The 17,767-nt window shown below is 42.8% G+C and overlaps 2 protein-coding genes across 14 annotated transcripts in view; one reads left to right on the top strand and one right to left on the bottom strand.

Moving 5' to 3' along the window:
• The window catches only part of TOP2B (DNA topoisomerase II beta), an 87,056-nt gene extending 76,796 nt beyond the window's left edge, over positions 1-10,260 (top strand). For both annotated transcript variants that reach the window (XM_056520007.1, XM_056520006.1), the window contains exons 34-36: positions 5,103-5,228; positions 7,189-7,286; positions 9,851-10,260. In XM_056520007.1, the coding sequence (XP_056375982.1) occupies positions 5,103-5,228; positions 7,189-7,286; positions 9,851-10,012 (386 nt within the window). In that variant the 3' untranslated portion in view covers positions 10,013-10,260. The remainder of the gene's footprint in view (positions 1-5,102; positions 5,229-7,188; positions 7,287-9,850) is intronic.
• A 1,324-nt stretch (positions 10,261-11,584) lies between these two features.
• The window catches only part of RARB (retinoic acid receptor beta), a 946,796-nt gene continuing 940,613 nt past the window's right edge, over positions 11,585-17,767 (bottom strand). For 7 of the 12 annotated variants that reach the window (XM_056519992.1, XM_056519997.1, XM_056519995.1 and 4 more), the window contains 2 exons: positions 17,408-17,566; positions 11,585-12,770 (listed from right to left, as the gene is read on the bottom strand). In XM_056519992.1, the coding sequence (XP_056375967.1) occupies positions 12,583-12,770; positions 17,408-17,566 (347 nt within the window). In that variant the 3' untranslated portion in view covers positions 11,585-12,582. The remainder of the gene's footprint in view (positions 12,771-17,407; positions 17,567-17,767) is intronic. The other 5 variants (XM_056520000.1, XM_056520002.1, XM_056520001.1 and 2 more) reach the window with 1 other exon arrangement.

The following is a 17,767-nucleotide window of genomic DNA, read 5'->3' as shown; positions in this document are numbered from 1 at the left end:
ACCTCAGAGGTGGGTGTGGCAGGCCGGAGATGGGCAAACAGAGGAGACGACCCTGCAGACTCTGGTGGAAAGTGTAGGGCCCATGGGACATGAGGGGCCACCCATGTGAAACCCCACTCTGCCAGCGGGGTACCTTTAACACCAGCCGTGGCGCAGGAAGTGAGTGACAGGAGCGCCGAACACACAGTTTGGCTGCCCGGGAAAGGGTCTCCTGAACCAGCAGCTTTACTCCATAAGATCTAGGCCGTGGCCGCGGCAGCTATGCAATCGACTCGGTAGTTTGAGACTAACGGCCGGCAGACTGGTCCATAGTCCCTTGTACCTGAAGAGGCACTCTTCCGGACTGCCCACACTAATAGTGAGGGATGGAAAAGCCAGCCGCATACGCAGTTGCCTGTGATGGGGCACTGGCTGAGGTGGAAAACGTACAAACCACAGTCTGACTTGTCGACAGGGTGCACCCGCAGGCGCTGGCTGGTGGCGAAAAGGGGACCACAGCACAGATAGATCAGCCCTGTGCCCCTAACAGCAATCAATTGCCGTAGCAAAAGAATTGACAACCCCCAGGATTTAGTTCAAACAAAAACTGCCACATTTGCAGAGCAAATTTGCAGAGCGAGGCACCTGAGAGGATCCCATGGGGAAGTTCAGAGGCTCAGCCAAGGATGCCTTGGAAACCCAGGTCAAGGCGAAAATCAAAGGAAAGGCTGAACCAGCTGCCTAGAGGCAGTATTACAAAGAGTCACAAGACGCCTGTCGTAGGACCAACTCAGGCCAGGGGTAGAATGGCGGACTAGACAGACGGGATGCCGGAGAATCCCCCCAGGGGGAGATATCCACTTGGAGACCCGGCAGGAACAGACAGGTATAGTGTCTATAGTCCCGAACTGTTCTGAAAACAGAGTTCCGGATGCTTCCAGAACCCGTCAATTCAGTATGAGAACTGAACGTCTTAGAAGACTGACGAGAGCGGCGGAAGGAGACTGCTGGAACGGAGTCCACAGTCTCAGGGGTCCTGTAGGTGTGATGTGCCCTTGATTACCACGATCAAGCCATCCACCATGTCCGCTGTGCTCCGCATCTGATCCGTGGGTCAAGCTAGACTCTGATAGCTCCCAGGGGAGTGAGCAAAGCACCAGTAACCCTGTCCAATGGCAAACCAAATTGAGAGCCGGTGGCCTGGAAAACAGGATCTCTCCAGAAAGCCCTGGCAGGCAAAATGTCGGACCTGGGGCGGAAAGGGGAAGGGGCGCAATAGCGCACTCTGGGGACCGCACTCTCCTAAGTGAGGAGATGGCCCCTACGAAGAATCCTGCAAAGGATTGTATGACTTGTGGGGAAACCGGCATTACGCCGTAACTGACTAAGTCCGACATGCCAACAAGAGAGGGCAGCGTGCTCCAAAACGAACACAGTCCTCGATGTCTTCAGCCAGAATTAGGCCACACTGCATCATGCCAGGCTGCCATAGCGAGGCGATCAGGGGCAGTGGAAGACTCGGGCCCAGGGTACAACCTCATTGCGCTGTCCGTTGGCGATAAGGGGATGATGGCCCATACTCTATGCACTGTGCCCCATTGTCGCATGTGGGAGATCAGGCAGCGCCATGCTCCTCGCCCCAGACCGGCATTACCGTCGGGTACTGGGGAGAAACCCAGGCAGGGGCTGGCTCGGCCACAAAACGGCCCGCATGGATGTTCTGGACAGAAGGCAGAGGGTTGACATGCCTATAGAGGCCGACGGCAGCAGACCTGGCAGGCTGCAGCAGAGAAGATAGCAACAGTAGCAGCAGCAGTGACAGCGGGCCGGTCCGAGAACTGAGATCACAGCGATAGAAGTAACGGTATATGACAACTAGATACACCAAACCCCGGTCACAGAGTTACCTAGGTGACAGGTTATAAAACCCCTATTTTAGAAAATAGCCTGCCTTATTAGTGTTTATTATTAAAATGTCACAATTATTGAAAACACTGTTATATAAGGTCCCATGTAGTGCATAAAAAAATGCAGCACAGTCCCAGAACAATAATGAACACTCCTATATGGAGTTGAAAATTTTTGATTGACAGCATCTGCAGTATGCTGCGGCAATAGAAGCACTCTGACAGAAGCTTCTAAACAAGAGGCTGTCATTCAGCAGGCTTTTTTTTTTTAATTGATTTATTTATGTATAATTTATTTATTTGTATTTATTAACTGCTGAGGAACACCTATGTGTAGCCAGCAGAGCAGGGTTAACATGAGCCCTTCCTTGCAGAATTCCAGGGCCACTCTGAGTAGACACTCGTTAACCCCCCACAGCGGGCACAAGCTGACAGCAGAGGAGGGTCTTCCATCAGAAGAGAACAGGGGCATACTCACCTCAGCTGCCCCCACATACTCACCCCTCGATGTCTTCAGCCAGCATGAGGCCATGTTGCATCATGCCAGGCTGCCATAGCGAGGCAAGCAGGGGCAGTGGGGGGGTCGGACCCAGGGTACAGCCTCCCGTCGCTGGCCATTGATAAGGGGTTGACGGCCCATACTGTTATGTTCCGTGCCCCTTTGTCGCATGTGGAAGATCAGGTAGTGCCATGCTCCTGTCGCCCATCCTAGAAAAATAACAAATTAAAAAGAACCTAACTATAGGTACTTAACTGGAAAATAATAAAATAGGCCAGGTCTGGAGAGCTCCCAGACATGTCTTGCCTCCTACTGACACTAGCTAAACCTGATTACTTCACTTCCAGTGGGCGGGTCTATTTTGCCAGGGAGGAGCTGACTATTTTTCCATAGTGTCAGCGCCTCCTAGTGGCAAGAGCATATACCCATCAGTATCTGTGTCCCCCCAATGAAGAGAGACCGAGAAAAGAGTAGGCTTCACATGGCACTGCAGCTCAATGCATGCCGCCTGTGCCAGAGCAACAGAATTCCAGATATACACAGAATTGCCATTTTATTAGAGACTCCTGCCTTCCAATGATTGGAGCTTGGAGATTAGACTAGTGACTCTGCAGTGTAATGTAAAATCAAGTTAGCAAATTTTTTGTGGATCAGTTTGTGTGAATCCACATTTGAAGTGATCTGTGCGGCTGAGTTGGTACCAGGAACATGACAGGGAGTTTTCCTTCCTTGCATTCACCATCCCCATATTCTAATCTTTTAGAACATTTGGGGTGAAACAGGCTGTTCAGAGCAGGTCTGCACCTCCATCTGCTGCAGAGGGGAGAAGCTATTCTGTCCACATGGGCCAATATTACTGCAGAACGATTTGTACACCTAGTGTAACCTATGCAACAGCAAATTGCTGTGGTTCTGAAGGACAAAGGAGATCCAACGTGGTAGTAGATGGTTGGCCATTCTATGTGTGTATAGGTCGTTCAGTGTAGCATTAGTGTTTTGCCCTGAGAGTTCTACTATCTACATGTGCCTTGCTTTGCAGTGTGTTAGTGATCATGCAGTTTGGTTTTGAAATCTTTGTTGCTACAAGGACATTTTTTGCTGAAAATGTGTAGGTTTCTCCAAATTACTAGAGCCTTTTTGAGACATTAACAAAATTGGGGTACAAAATCCATTCATTAACGGGTGTAGCCTTCCAATGTGTTACAATGGTCCCTTAACTTGCAATACAATATTTTCAACACACATAGTTGTAACCATATTGAGCATAAACTGCTACGGACAGTCCAGATCTGTGAAATGTGTCAATAGCTGGAAGAAGTGACCAATCAGAATGGGCATTTTGCTTGTAAAACCCCTGTATTACTGAAGTGCATGCACTGACTGGTGTCTGGTAGCGCCTCCCAACAGCATAGGGAGGTATTACATGTTCTGTACTCTTTACCTATGCCACAGTTAGCTGCTCCTTTGGATTCCAGGTGAGGGCGGCTCCATTTTACTTTTTTTTGAACACTGTGTGTACTGTACATGACCCTGAAGAAGCTCCTTTCCTCTACATAGACAGTGATTTACAGCTTCCAGCAGCTCTTTCTTACGTTTATATGTAAGGACTTGCTCTATCTTTACTGTAAGAGCAGTGAGACTGGAATTCTCTGCCTGAGGAGGTGATCATGGGGAACTCTGTAAAAGAATTTAAAAGAGGTCTGGATGCATTTTTTGGAGAATAATAACATCGCTGGTTATGTATACTAGATTTATAGGGACAGAACATTGATCCAGGGATTTATTCTGATGCCATATTTGGAGTCGGGAAGGAATTTTTACCTCTAGTATGAGGGTTTTTTGCCTTCCTCTGGATCAACTCAGTAGGGACTCATTAGGAATATAGGTTGAACTAGATGGACTCTGGTCTTTTTTCAACATTATGAACTATGTTACTATTTTACTATCTATATTAGTTATCTACTTATTTGTGTTTAATCCTCACTTTTTCCTAATATAAACTAATTTATATTGTAACTTAAGTGACCACTGTATTACTCTTTTATCTTTTACTACTGTCATGATTAAAAAAATAAATGGATCATGTAATGTCAGGCTGCTAGTTTGTTCTTACTTTAGTAACATCTAGGAGATATTCTAAATTCTGTTTTCAATACACAATGGGGGAATTCATCAACAGTGGTTTAGGTGGATGTCTTTTTACCCCATTAATTTGTGTGGTCAAAACTGTGTACCTGCGCCAAATGTATTACATGGAGCAGTGCTTGTGATAAATATGGTGCAGATCAGATTTCTTACTTCAGTCCTCCACTTTGTATGGTGACTTTTTAATAATGCTGTTTGCTTTGTAAGCCAAGACAGGGCTGGTGTAGATTTGTGCCTCAGTAAGTGCAGTTGCACCAAAAGATGCGACAAACTAAGAAGTCGGACATCATAAATTCTTGACCACTGCATTATATCACTTGAAAGCACAACTTTTCTTTTTAAAAAGAAAAGCGCCAAGGGACAGCAACAAATCACTGCTGGGGTAAAACTGTTTATGAATACCAATTGTGTCCCCCCCCCCCCCCCCCCCCCCCAATGTATTCTAGTTTAAATATTGAAGTTCTGGCTTAATTGCTAATGAAAGAATTGTGAACTTTCTGATGACCCTAAGTTCAGTATGTCAGGGCAATTGTGCTCCAGATGTTTAACTTTCACTCTGTTTCCGTTTGCAGCAAAAACCTCTTCCGATGCCACCCCAAAACAAAAACGACCGCCAAAGCCAAAGAAGTCTGATGCTTTTGTGAATTCAGATTCTGACTTGGAGTTTGGATCCCCAAAGAAAACTACGACGCCCAAAGGCAAGTATCTAGAAAATGACTTTATCATCCCATTTTCTTCTGTCTATTCTATCTACAGATTAAAGGGGTTGTTCTGCATTTTAATGGGCACTGTCATAATTTGTTTTGCATTTGATACAGTAGATAAATAAGATTTGTAATTTATTCCCTGTAAAAAAAAAGTCTTTGTCACATTTACGGGTCTCTCTTCTGGTCTAGACCGCATTCTGTCTGCTCAAAAGCACAGACTTTGGTCTCCTGCTGGACCGGCAGGAGACCAAAATCAGGAAGTGCTGTCTGGCCATAGGCAGGAAATAGCACTCGCTCTCCCTTTTTCATACACAGGCAGAGAGTGCTATTCATTGCCTGTGGCCAGACAGCACTTCCTGATTTTGGTCTCCTGCCAGTCCAGCAGGAGACCAAAGTCTGTGCTTTTGCCAGAACTGAATGTGGTCTGGATCAGAAGGGAGATCCCTAGTGGCCAAATTTATAAGGCCATGAAAGTGACATAAAAAGACATTTTTTTTTTTTTTTTTTTTATTGTTACAGGGAGTAAATTACAAATCTTATTTATTTCACCTGCTGTATGATATGCAAAAAAAATATTTTAATGGCAGTGCCTGTTTATTAATTTTATTTTAATAAGCCAGGCTGGGTTTGCATGCCAGTGCCTAAATCCTAGTTGCTTACGGCTTCCTGGTCCCTGTCTTTAAAGGCAGGAAATGGCTATTCAGCCGATCACTGGTTGTGATCGGTCACTGCTGTAGGATTGACAATCATTTTATGAGAAGTGGAGGTCCAACCTCTGGGACTCCCACTAATCCTGAGAAGGAAGAGACTGCAGAGCAGATTCAGCACTGTGGTCTCCTTTTACAGTCTTTCCCTGCACCTGGCCACCCACTGTGCAGGGGGAAGTGTAGCTTAACCAATTATTCTTCAGGATTGATGAGGATACTGGCTATATGCCTTTACTTTAAGGATACATTCACACTGAGAATTTCCACCTGGACATGTTCATTGTTTCAGAAGCAGAACCCTATTGACAGCTATGGGAGCCTGCTGCAAAGCGGATTCCGCCTTAAATATTTAGGTGGAAATTCTGGGTGGAAATTTTCATTGTGAATTTTCCCTAAGAAATGGGATTACCCTTTTAACACTTATCTGTTGAATGCCTGATCCTGCCCATTAAGTGACTGCACTACAGCTTGCATATGCTCTTCCACTCTCGGCCCTTGCAGCCTTTCACTAAAGAATATTGATCACAAGACATTTACTTTTCTCACCTAATATGATACAGGAGGAGCCCTACTTTTAAGGTTCTAAAGTAAGTGACCCTCCTAAGTGGCACTTGGTTTTTCATCAAACCTTTACAGTTGCACTCACAACTTCGGCATGTCTTCATACAGGTTGTATAACATTAGGGCAACTTGTCCAGCTCGGAGTAAGGGTTTATGACCATGATTGTATTAGGTGTCCAATTGTCCCTCCATATGGATCTGCGGTCAGGTATTTTTTTCCTAGTTTGATTCAGTATACCATGAGCTGTAATTTAGGGTAGGGTCACACATAGCACATTCACAGCGCGTGATCCTACCCATAATCCGGTTTTGTACAAGCTGATCTGAATGCATACAAGTGCGTGCATTAGGCCTCAGCAAAAATATATGTTCACTATAAAGCCTATAGTGGGCTGCATAAAAATGATTTATTCGTGCACCTCAACTCTCTTGGCCCTTTACAGAAAACTTTAGAGCAGCACCAAGGTTTGTAAAATTCATGTACGTAGGCCCTTCGGTACATGACTATTAGAATTAGATTTATTGTCTAATGGAACTCTTCTGATAAATGGCAGAAAAAGCCCCTCTTCCCCACAGGAATTTTAGTATAGATCTTTCTTCCCACATTTTATTAAAATAATTTATCTTAGACCATACAGCCCCCTACTGGCTAATCTGTAAACCTGATCTGTATTCTTTAATAGCAAAAGGAAGAGGAAAGAAAAGAAAAATGTCTGATTCTGAAAATGAAGGCGACTACAATCCTGGTAAAAAATCAGCATCAAAGTCCACATCCAGTAAGGTAAGAAGAGCGGTTTACACTGCCATATAGTGATTTGTTTTTCAATGCCACTAGATTGGATACATGCAGCCATCGTATTTTCCAGTTCAGCTAGTTGTCTGTTAGCCAAACCTTTTTTGTTTTTTCATATCCACATCTTGACGTTGCCTGTGTCCTGACCAGATCATGCTGCTATTGTACTGCTAAGAAAATCATTTTAGATGTGTATGTTGTTCTTCCTATTCTGCCCCATAATTTTGGACTTTGGACATTTTTGAATAATCCACACATGAGTTTGGATACAAAAGAAAGCAGTATCCATTTTCTTTAGACTGCTATATCTGAGTTAATATTTATGGCTAGCTTGCAAAAAGAGGAAAATACTTCAACTCAACCTTGTATATAACACTCATTGATTTGTCACCCGTTCCTTTTAAAATCTATGTGACCACAAAGAAAAAAAGAGATCCGGCACAGTCTTTTAACCCTGTTAGCTATGCTCCTGTCAATATATGGTTAAATGTGGTAGGTGTCTGCGCTCCTGCGGGCGGTGCTGCACGCTAAGAATGCAAGTACAATTGAAAGCCATAGAAAAGGAGTAATAGCGGAGCAACTCACCCAGCGCTTTGGGAGTCAGGTCAGATGGTGGACATCGCGGTTTAACCGCGATGTCCACCATCTGACCTGACTCCGAAAGCGCCGTATGAGTTGCTCCGCTATTACTACTTTTGTATGTCTTTTAAAATCTACTTTATGGCTAAATGTATGTGAACGGGCGTGGATAGCACTCCAATTTCTGTCCCAAATACACGAGTCTAGCAGTAAATTAGATGATATTTTGGAGTAAAATGCACAAGAAAAAAGATGCAAATACATTATGAGACTCAACTTATACCCAGGGCCACAGTCCTGCTGGAACAGGATCCTCCCCAAAGTGCTTCTACAAAGTGGGAAGCAAACAATTGTTCTACAGCAAATAGACATTTTTGACATTACCCTTTACCAGAAATAAAGGGCTGAGCCCAAACCCTAAGGGTGCATTCCCACATGGCGTATTTTGCTGCGTATTTGCTGCGTATTTGGTGCTGCGTATTTTCCTACCCATTGACTTCAACAGAGAAAATAAAATACGCAGCAGCAAATACGCCGTGTGGGAATGTACCCTAAAAAGCAACACAGTAGACACCTTGCATTGATTAATCTAATGTTGAGGATTGCTTGAATAACCCTGACTGCCACATAGTGGAACATGCTCTATCAATCCAGAGAACTTCTCCCGGTCTATATGTCTGGTCTAGAGGCCAGTGTACTTGATCTTCAGCTTGGGTGTGGTTTAGAGGTGTCTATCAGTTCTGAATTTTCACTAACTGACTTGTGGCAAAGGTGGCATACAATGACCTTGTTACATTTAATGTCATATAGCGTACCTTCCGCCAGCTTCATGCTTAGTTACTCCATAACCAGACATGTCAGTATTGCTAATAACTAGAGATGAGCGAACTTACAGTAAATTCGATTCATCACGAGCTTCTCGGCTCGGCAGTTGATGACTTATCCTGCGTAAATTAGTTCAGCTTTCCGGTGCTCCGGTGGGCTGGAAAGGGTGGACACAGTCCTAGGAAAGAGTCCCCTAGGACTGTATCCACCTTTTCCAGCCCACCGGAGCACCTGAAAGCTGAACTAATTTATGCAGGAAAGCCATCAACTGCCGAGCCGAGAAGTTCGTGACGAATCGAATTTACTGTAAGTTCGCTCATCTCTACTAATAGCACTTAAACGAGCCCTGTATCTTTAAAAAAAAATAATAATAATTGGTTGGAGTTTGCCTGTTGCTAATGTAACCTGACGGGCTGAAGATCTTAGCAGAGCGCTTCTCCCGGCTCTGACATGTCAAAGGTCCGGATGTTCAGATGCTCACTGTTTTATTTATTTATAAATGACAGGGACACGTAGTCTAGTTAAAGGGGTACTCCACTGCAAAACATTTTTCTTTAAATCAACTGGTGCCAGAAAGTTAAACAGGTTTGTAAATTACTTCTATTAAAAAACCTTAATCCTTCCAGTGTTTATCAGCTGCTATTTTCTCCACAGGAAGTTCTTTTCTTTTTGGATTTCCTTTCTGTCTGACCACAGTGCTCTCTGCTGACACCTCTGTCCATTGTAGGAACTGTCCAGAGCAGGAACAAATCCCCATAGCGAACCTATCCTGCTCCAGACAGTTCCTCAAATGGACAGAGATGTCAGCAGAGAGCAAAAGAAAATAGCTGCTATTTGCTCCACAGGGAGTTAAGTACTGGAAGGATTAAGATTTTTAAATAGAAGTAATTTACAAATCTGTTTTACTTTCTGGCACCAGTTGATTAAAATAGTTTACCCCTTTTAAGTTTATTGATGTGCAGTTGCAGACTCTTACTACTTTTGTGGTTGAATATTGGGACGCTGTTTCGGCGTATGCTGTTTCGGCGTATGCTGTTTCGGCGTATGCTGTTTCGGCGTATGCTGTTTCGGCGTATGCTGTTTCGGCGTATGCTGATGAGCCAGTATATTTTTCACCTGACTCTTCTTTGTACCTGTTCTTTCCTCAGAAGTCTAAAAAAACAGCAACGTTTGACATTGATTCAGACGTGGACATCTTCCCAGAAGCAAACTCTGAAAGTGCGACACGGCAAAGGCCAGGTCGGGCCAGGAAAGAAGTGAAATATTTTGCAGAGTCCGATGACGAAGATGATGATTTTGTTATGTATTAGTTATGTGCCCGAGGAGCACCCAAATGTTTTCCAACAAAGTATCTTGTGTAGTCCTTTTGTCCCTCCTGTTGCAGACTTTTGTACATTGTCTTATTTTATGTGATAATGTATTTGATGTTTTTTATTATCGTGTAGGCATTTTAACATTTGTTGTTACACATACAGTTTTCTGCTCTTTTTTACTCATGAACTGTCATGTACTCGTTCCAATTTGCCTTGTAGAAATGTTTTAGACTGCCGTGCTCAAGCACACATTTTAATTGTCCTGATGAAATACCGAGGGGAAAAACACAGCAACCCTGCTTTTTAAAATGAAGACAAAAACATTAAAAAAAAATTGGAAATCTACTTTCTGTTGGGTGTTTTATGAAGTGTAAAGATTACGTGGAAAGATTTAAAATAAATATATTTTTATTCTTTGCCAGGAGACTCCATGGAAAAAAAGGTAAACAGTATATGAACATAGAAAGCATTGTTAAACAATCTCAATGTACAAACCGAGCCAGTGAAGAATACATCACAGACTTGCTAAAATATCCCCCCCGAATTTCTACTAGTGCTTTAAATGAGACCTATAAACACTTCAATGTGTTATTGTCTACAGTGGTATCACAGTCCCTGTGATCCAGATTGAAATAATGAAATGGGTGGGCTTTAAGTGTTCTTGAAGTGTGGGGCTGAGGCAGTTTTGTTATATTGTGCCAGTTTAAAGGGACGGGACGCTGCGGTAGTGTAAGTTACATCCCTCACCTGTATGTATTAACACTATACAACTCAATATGTAGAGTATTCTGCTATATGAATGATACCATAGTTGTAGTATATAAACAGCTGAGAAAACCTGCAGCTGCCGCTAGTGTTAAAGAATAGCAGCTCCTAGCATGCTCTGCCTTTCTCAAATAGCCAAAATGGTCTTTCAGCCAAACTCTCATAACTTTACTCTTCTGGGTTGTAGTGAGTTAAAGGGGTACTACCGTGGAAAACTTTTTTTTTTTTTTTTTAAATCAACTGGTGCCAGAAAGTTAAACAGATTTGTAAATCACTTCTATTAAAAAAAAAATCTTAATCCTTCCAGTACTTTTTAGGGGCTGTATACTAAAGAGAAATCCAAAAAAGAAATGCATTTCCTGTGATGTCATGACCACATTGCTCTCTTCTGACCTCTGCTGTCCATTTTAGGAACTCTCCAGAGAAGCATATGTTTGCTATGGGGATTTTCTCCAGTTCCTAAAATGGTCAGCAGAGAGCACTGTGGTCATGACATCACAGGAAATGCATTTCTTTTTTGGATTTCACTTTAGTATACAGCCCCTAAAAAGTACTAGAAGGATTAAGATTTTTTTATAGAAGTGATTTACAAATCTGTTTAATTTTCTGGCACCAGTTGATTTAAAAAAAAGTTTTCCACGGTAATACCCCTTTAAATGGGTACTCTGTTACAAACGCTGAGCAGCAAACTGTTCTGAATGCTGGCGCCAGGAGCTCGTGACGTCATAGCCCCACCCCCTCATGTTGTCACACCCCGCCCCCTCAATGCAAGTCTATGGGAGGGGCGTGACTGCAGTCACGCCCCTCCCATAGACTTGCATTGAGGGGGCGGAGCGTGACATAACAAGCTCCTGGCTCCAGTGTTCGGAACAGTTTGTTCCAAACGTTGAGCAGCAGAGTACCCCTTTAAGCACAGGAGAGATGTATTCTGGGAAATTAAAGGGGACTGGGGCCTTTTATGCAATACCCACTCATAAGTAGTGAACCACACACAAACATTTCTCTAATGGCTTGTGAACAGGTAAACATGAAAAATAAAAGAAAACAGACAAAACATTGTAACACTGGAAAGTGCCTTTGAGGCTACAATTACTGCAGTAATGCACCTGTAAATATCATCCACCAAAACAATCACATCTGTTTGATCCACCTTCTTAAAGTGACACTGACAACTCTACAATAATGTCTTCTAACGGAACAGGCAGTTACTCAGATACAAAACTGGCTTCAGATAATGTAGTGAATGTTCTTCCACAACCTCCTCAGAGGAGGGGAATAGACGCAATGCAGTTGAGGGCATGTTATGACCTATATGACAGTCAGTCTATTTTTCCTTACATGGACACGTACAACAGTCCATTTGTTTTTGTAGTTTTTTCTTTTTACATTTTTTTTTTTCTTTTCTTTTTTACCTTGTCTTGATCATTTTATGTATGCAAGACAGAAGGAAAGCACCGAACATCCAGCCGAAAGAACAGTAAATAGGTTATGTACAAAGTCTTCAAAGATCATGCAATCTGATGATCGGAAGAGAAAATAGACATAGCTTTATTTCTTGTTCTGTAAAATGGCTGCTTTTAGTGTGGTTTCTTCTATTTGTAATAGTCCAGCAAAGTTAAGAATGTAAACAGCAAAAGTATATAGGTTTATATAAATGGAAACCAGCTTGGTCTTGTCTTGCTGAGGAATCTGAACATGTTTTGGATCTGCAAATTCAGCAACGGGGATGGGAAAAAAATGCTTCTTTGCTTGTCATCCCTGTGTGCATATTGTGTTGGGAATGTCTTGTGGGGAGTCGGGCCTTATTGCACCTGCGCACATTTGCTGACCCGCTCCTCCTCTTGATTGGTTGAGATGTTGTGACTGTGCTCTGGTGCATTCTCACTTGGACTGGATGCCTCGTGGCCTTCTGAGTTCTCCAACATTTCCTGAATAAGGGGCGGCATCGATCCGGGTATTTCCAACTTCAATGTGATAACACGTTCTGCACCTAAACACAGAGGCAACAAAATATTTAACTACATGTAATTAATGTGCAGCATTTCACTAGATCCCATACTGTATATACTCGAGTATAAGCCGAGCCCCCTAATTTCACCCCAAAAACCTAGGAAAAGTTATTGACTCGACTATAAGCCTAGGGTGGGAAATACATAATCCCCCTGTCATCATCCAGACCCTCATCTGCCCTTCATCATCACTGCCTGTCAATCCCTCCTCAGTGGTCTTCAACCTGCAGACCTCCAGATGTTTCAAAACTACAACTCCCAGCATGCCCCGACAGCCATCGGCTGTCCAGGCATGCTGGGAGTTGTAGTTTTGAAACATCTGGAGGTCCGCAGGTTGAAGACCACTGTGGCCTACATCATCCAGATGACCCTTTTGTTTTCTACTCACCTCCCCAGTTGGGAAGGAAGGGTGAGCTGGTCCGGGCCGTCCATTTTTGGACATCTATGCTGCAGGGACTGTCCGGTGGGGAGGGCTGTCCATCTTCACCGGGAGGCCCTCTTCTCCGCTCCGGGCCGGCCTCAAACTAGTGACGCTGCATTGATGCCACCGCGCAGGGACGTTCACGTCTGCTGCGCACGGAATTCCCTGTGCGGTGGCGTCAACGCAATGTCACTAGTCCGTGGCCGGCCCGGAGCGGAGAAGAGGGCCTCCTGGTGAAGATGGACAGCCCAGAACGACTAACCCTCCCCACCGGACGGTCCCTGCAGCATAGATGGCCGAAGATGGACGGCCCAGACCAGCTCACCCTTCCTTCCCAACTGGGGAGGTGAGTAGAAAACAAAAGGGGGGTCTGGATGATGACGACGAAGGCCGCAGTGGTCTTCAACCTGCGGACCTCCAGATGAATTTTTTTGTTCACTCAAGTATAAGCCGAGGGGGGCGTTTTCAGCACGAAAAATTGTGCTAAAAAAACTCTGCTTATACTCAAGTATATACGGTAATTTAAATATCTATACTGTATATTATGTATCAGAATGCATAAGGGGGAGTTTATTAAAGCTTCTGTATCAGTTTTCGGAAATATATATATATTTTTAAATAATGCTTTCACAGTAGTGACTTTGCATATTTGTGCTGCTTACACAGGTATGTTTATATAAAAAATAAAGTGGCCAAGGCTTTGCACAAGGTGGCGGGGCCTCCCACTGTCCAAAGGACTGATGCCATGACTGATTTCAGTTAGGTGTATGATCTCGAAAAGGACTGTTTGTGAATAATTTAACTTCCCCCCCCCCTTCCTGGTGACCTGTACCATCATTATATTATAATACAATTCAGTGGTGTTTTTTTTTCTACTCCCAATACATTTTCACAATGAACCTAATCCTGGACCCATGAGATACATTCCAAATAGAAATGCAATTGGAAGTACAAAACATGAGCTCCAGCCTGGAATGCATTTAAAAAAAAAAAATGTGACAAAGTATAAATGTATAGATTGTTAAGCACATTGGCCAGAAGTAATAAGTACAGAATACCATTCTGACTAGGAACATGCCAAAAAAAAAAAAAACTCCTGTAGCTATAATGGTCACATGCAAATTATTATTATTATTTTTTTTTTATCATAGCCCTTCCATGTGAAATGCATGCAGTAAAACCTAGACACCACTCATTGTCATCAAAATCCGTTTTTCCCCTTTTAAACTACATTAATTTTAGCAACAGATTACATAAAAGCACACTATTTAATGCATACTCATCTGGCCCCTATGATTTTCTTAAGATGCCACTGCATGGGGCAGATTTCATCCCTATGGCTGTGCACTTTGCTTCTACAGTGACATTTCAGAAGTGCTGGGCTCTCCTTGGAAAGCTGGACAAGCGGTAAATGGATGTGCAGTAAGTCTCAGCTGATCCCATATTATGCTCTCCATGTGTCCCTCCATAATCGGGAACATTTTTGCACACTTCAAGATAATCATACTTCTTGACATTTTTAGATAACATTTTCTAAAATGTGAATCAGTTGGATCTCTCTGGAGATTAATAGGTCAAATTTCTATTTCTTTTTTCTAGAAATCATAGCTTTGTCCAAGCTGAAGCACAGGCATGGACAAAGTCCAGTGAGTGAGGATGGGCTGGCACTCCTCTGTGCTCTCTCCTGTCTGATAATACTCCTCTGTGCTCTCTCCTGTCTGATAGCACTCCTCTGTGCTCTCTCCTGTCTGATAGCACTCCTCTGTGTTCTCTCCTGTCCTATCAGACACAGGGGAGCCCTATCAGACAGGAGAGAGCACAGAGGAGTGCTAGCCCCCCTCACTTACTGGGCTTTGTCCATGCCTTTGCTTCACCTTGGACAGAACCATGATTTTATAAGCCATGATTTCTATAAAAAGGAAATAAAATTTTCTTATCAATTATTAGAAATGTTTTGCCAAAATGTACAACATATAAAGTTTTTGTATCTGACAGTGCCCAGTTAAAGTAAACCTTATATATTTTAAATTCTTAAACATTACAGTGGAGGCAACTCCTATATGCGCAAGGTTATTATTTCCTCTTCTAGCACTATGTGTTACCATCAAAGTATTATTCACATTCAATCTTTTTTTTATATCATACACCTTTCTGAGCAGCTCTATTTTTTTTGTTCCATATTCTATTCTAAGGCCACTTACTGTGTGTGGGTAACTGGACACTTACTAGAATGGGCCCTAAACATGGATGTGCCCTATATAATAAAGTGTGCCAACAGGCCCAACACCCTGGTGGGTTTTATTCATGATTCTTTTTTTTTTTTATTATTCATATTTTGGTCACCAGGCTTATAATTACATTCTTCAGGCAAATCCCACAAAAAAAACTTTTTTATGACTGATCTAATGGGCAGAAAGTGATTTTTATATAAATAATATTTGCAGATTTGTCAAATGAAACTTTTCATTCATATAATTCACTGAAAACACTAAAACTTAACATTTAATGTAACCATTAAAAGGGGATCCAAAAGGGGTCCCAAAGCCATCAAACAACAAAAATTACCAACAAGTGCTGCACTGAAACCATGATCAGAATCCAACATGCAGACTTATACACAAATATATATATCCGCTCTGCCAGTCCAGGACAAAAATCGTATATATGGTAACGACACAGATATAGTAATGATCTCCTATCTAAGGGAGGGATATAGGTGAGGAAAAAGTGGGAGGGTCCTAAAGGGGATATATCGGCCAATAGATGGAAGTGGCCCCTACCTCACACTAACCCTATTTCATAGCCCTCTCACTATGCCTAATCCTAGGCAGAGTGTATGCCCTGATAAGGGCGGCCCCGCTCCGAAACCTAGTCCTGCACTGGTCCTATCAAGTCCCTGTGATCAGGATAAGTCAGGAAAGAGGCTCTCTGTCTCACTGGGGTACCCTGAATAGCTGGTACCAGCAGTCACCATCTGTCCTGCTCCATACCGGCCATCAGGGATTGTCCTCTGGATACTATGCAGCCCCCATATTGTCCCCTGAAGAGCAGGGGGCGTGAAACACGTTGGGACTTGTATACTCCTCTCTGACCAGTCATTGAGATGATAAGTATTTGATTTTTCTGTTTATGCTGTGTACATACCTATTTATCCAGCTTGAGGATAGCTGGTTATTTGCATTATGTCTTTTACGATTGGCAATGATGCAATATGATTGTGATATATCTGTGAGACAGTGTAGATGGGATTGTTGAATCATTTTCTGTCTCATCACTTGATTTTGCATTTATATGTCCTGTATTGATAAGACATTCGATGATGATGTGCAGTAGCTACTGTATCATGATATATGAGTAATAACACTGTTTATATAGCCCAGCCTTGTAATGATCTTCGTTACCTACCAACAAAATACTATACCTGATCAATCCTCTTTCCTATTTCCGGATATAGCATGTGCATGAGGCACTAGTTTACTGTCAGACTGGGCCTTTATATACCTCTCCTCTCAGTATCTGAAGGGTTAACTTTCTCTGTCCAACCAGCTATTCAGGGTACCCCAGTGAGACAGAGCCTCTTTCCTGATCCCAGGGACTTGATAGGACTGGGTTCTGGAGCGGGGACGCCCTTATCAGGGCGTACACTCTGCCTAAGATTAGGTGTAGTGAGAGGGCTATGAAGTAGGGTTAGTGTGAGGTAGGGGCCACTTCCATCTATTGGCCAATATATATCCCCTTTAGGACCCTCTCTCTTTTTCCTCACCTATATCCCTCACTTAGATAGGAGATCATTACTATATCTGTGTCATTACCATATATACGATTTTTGTCCTGGACTGGTAGAGCGAATATAATTTGTCTATAAGTCTTCATGTTGGATTCTGATCATGGTTTCAGTGCAGCACTTGGTCATTTTTGTTGTTTGGCTTTGGGACCCCTTTTAATGGTTACATTAAATGTTAAGTGTTTTCAGCGATTTGTTTTCTATGGTGCACTAATTACACTACAAATTGAGATTATATATTTCTATACTCATATATTATAATCTCTATCTTCCCATAATAATTTAACATACAATTTTGTATTAGGAATTAAACTATATTTAGTATGTGCAAAAATATCCAAGGATTACACGCTGTGCAGCTATCCTGGGAATAAGCTTTACTGTCTGTAGCTATTATATCAATATAATGTTACCTTTTGCACTAATGCTGCGAAGATCTGTGATCTTCATTAAAATCTTTGGAAACATATGGGGTTTGTTGGGTCTTCTCTTTCGGATATAAATTTTCAATGCTTCCAGTAATGGCTCCTGCAGCTTATCTACTTTAGCCGGCTCTTCAAGATCCTGACGGTCTAGATAAGCAAAAGGGGGAAAAATTACTTTCCATGCAGTCATTTCATCTTTTTTCCTTTCTTCCTCATAGGTTGTCCACTAGATGGCAGCATACTGTCAGCCTTCTGCTGGAATGCTCCACATCTGCTTGAATGAATTGTGTTGCATTAGGAGGGGAGCTATATTTGGCCTGCTGACATCTGAGTGCCTTTCAGGTCTAA

Source organism: Hyla sarda, chromosome 5 (genome assembly GCF_029499605.1).
Source record: "Hyla sarda isolate aHylSar1 chromosome 5, aHylSar1.hap1, whole genome shotgun sequence".
NCBI classification, from domain to species: Eukaryota; Metazoa; Chordata; class Amphibia; order Anura; family Hylidae; genus Hyla; species Hyla sarda.
Note: the sequence above shows the minus strand (reverse complement) of the source record. Positions and strands in the feature narration are given on the sequence as shown.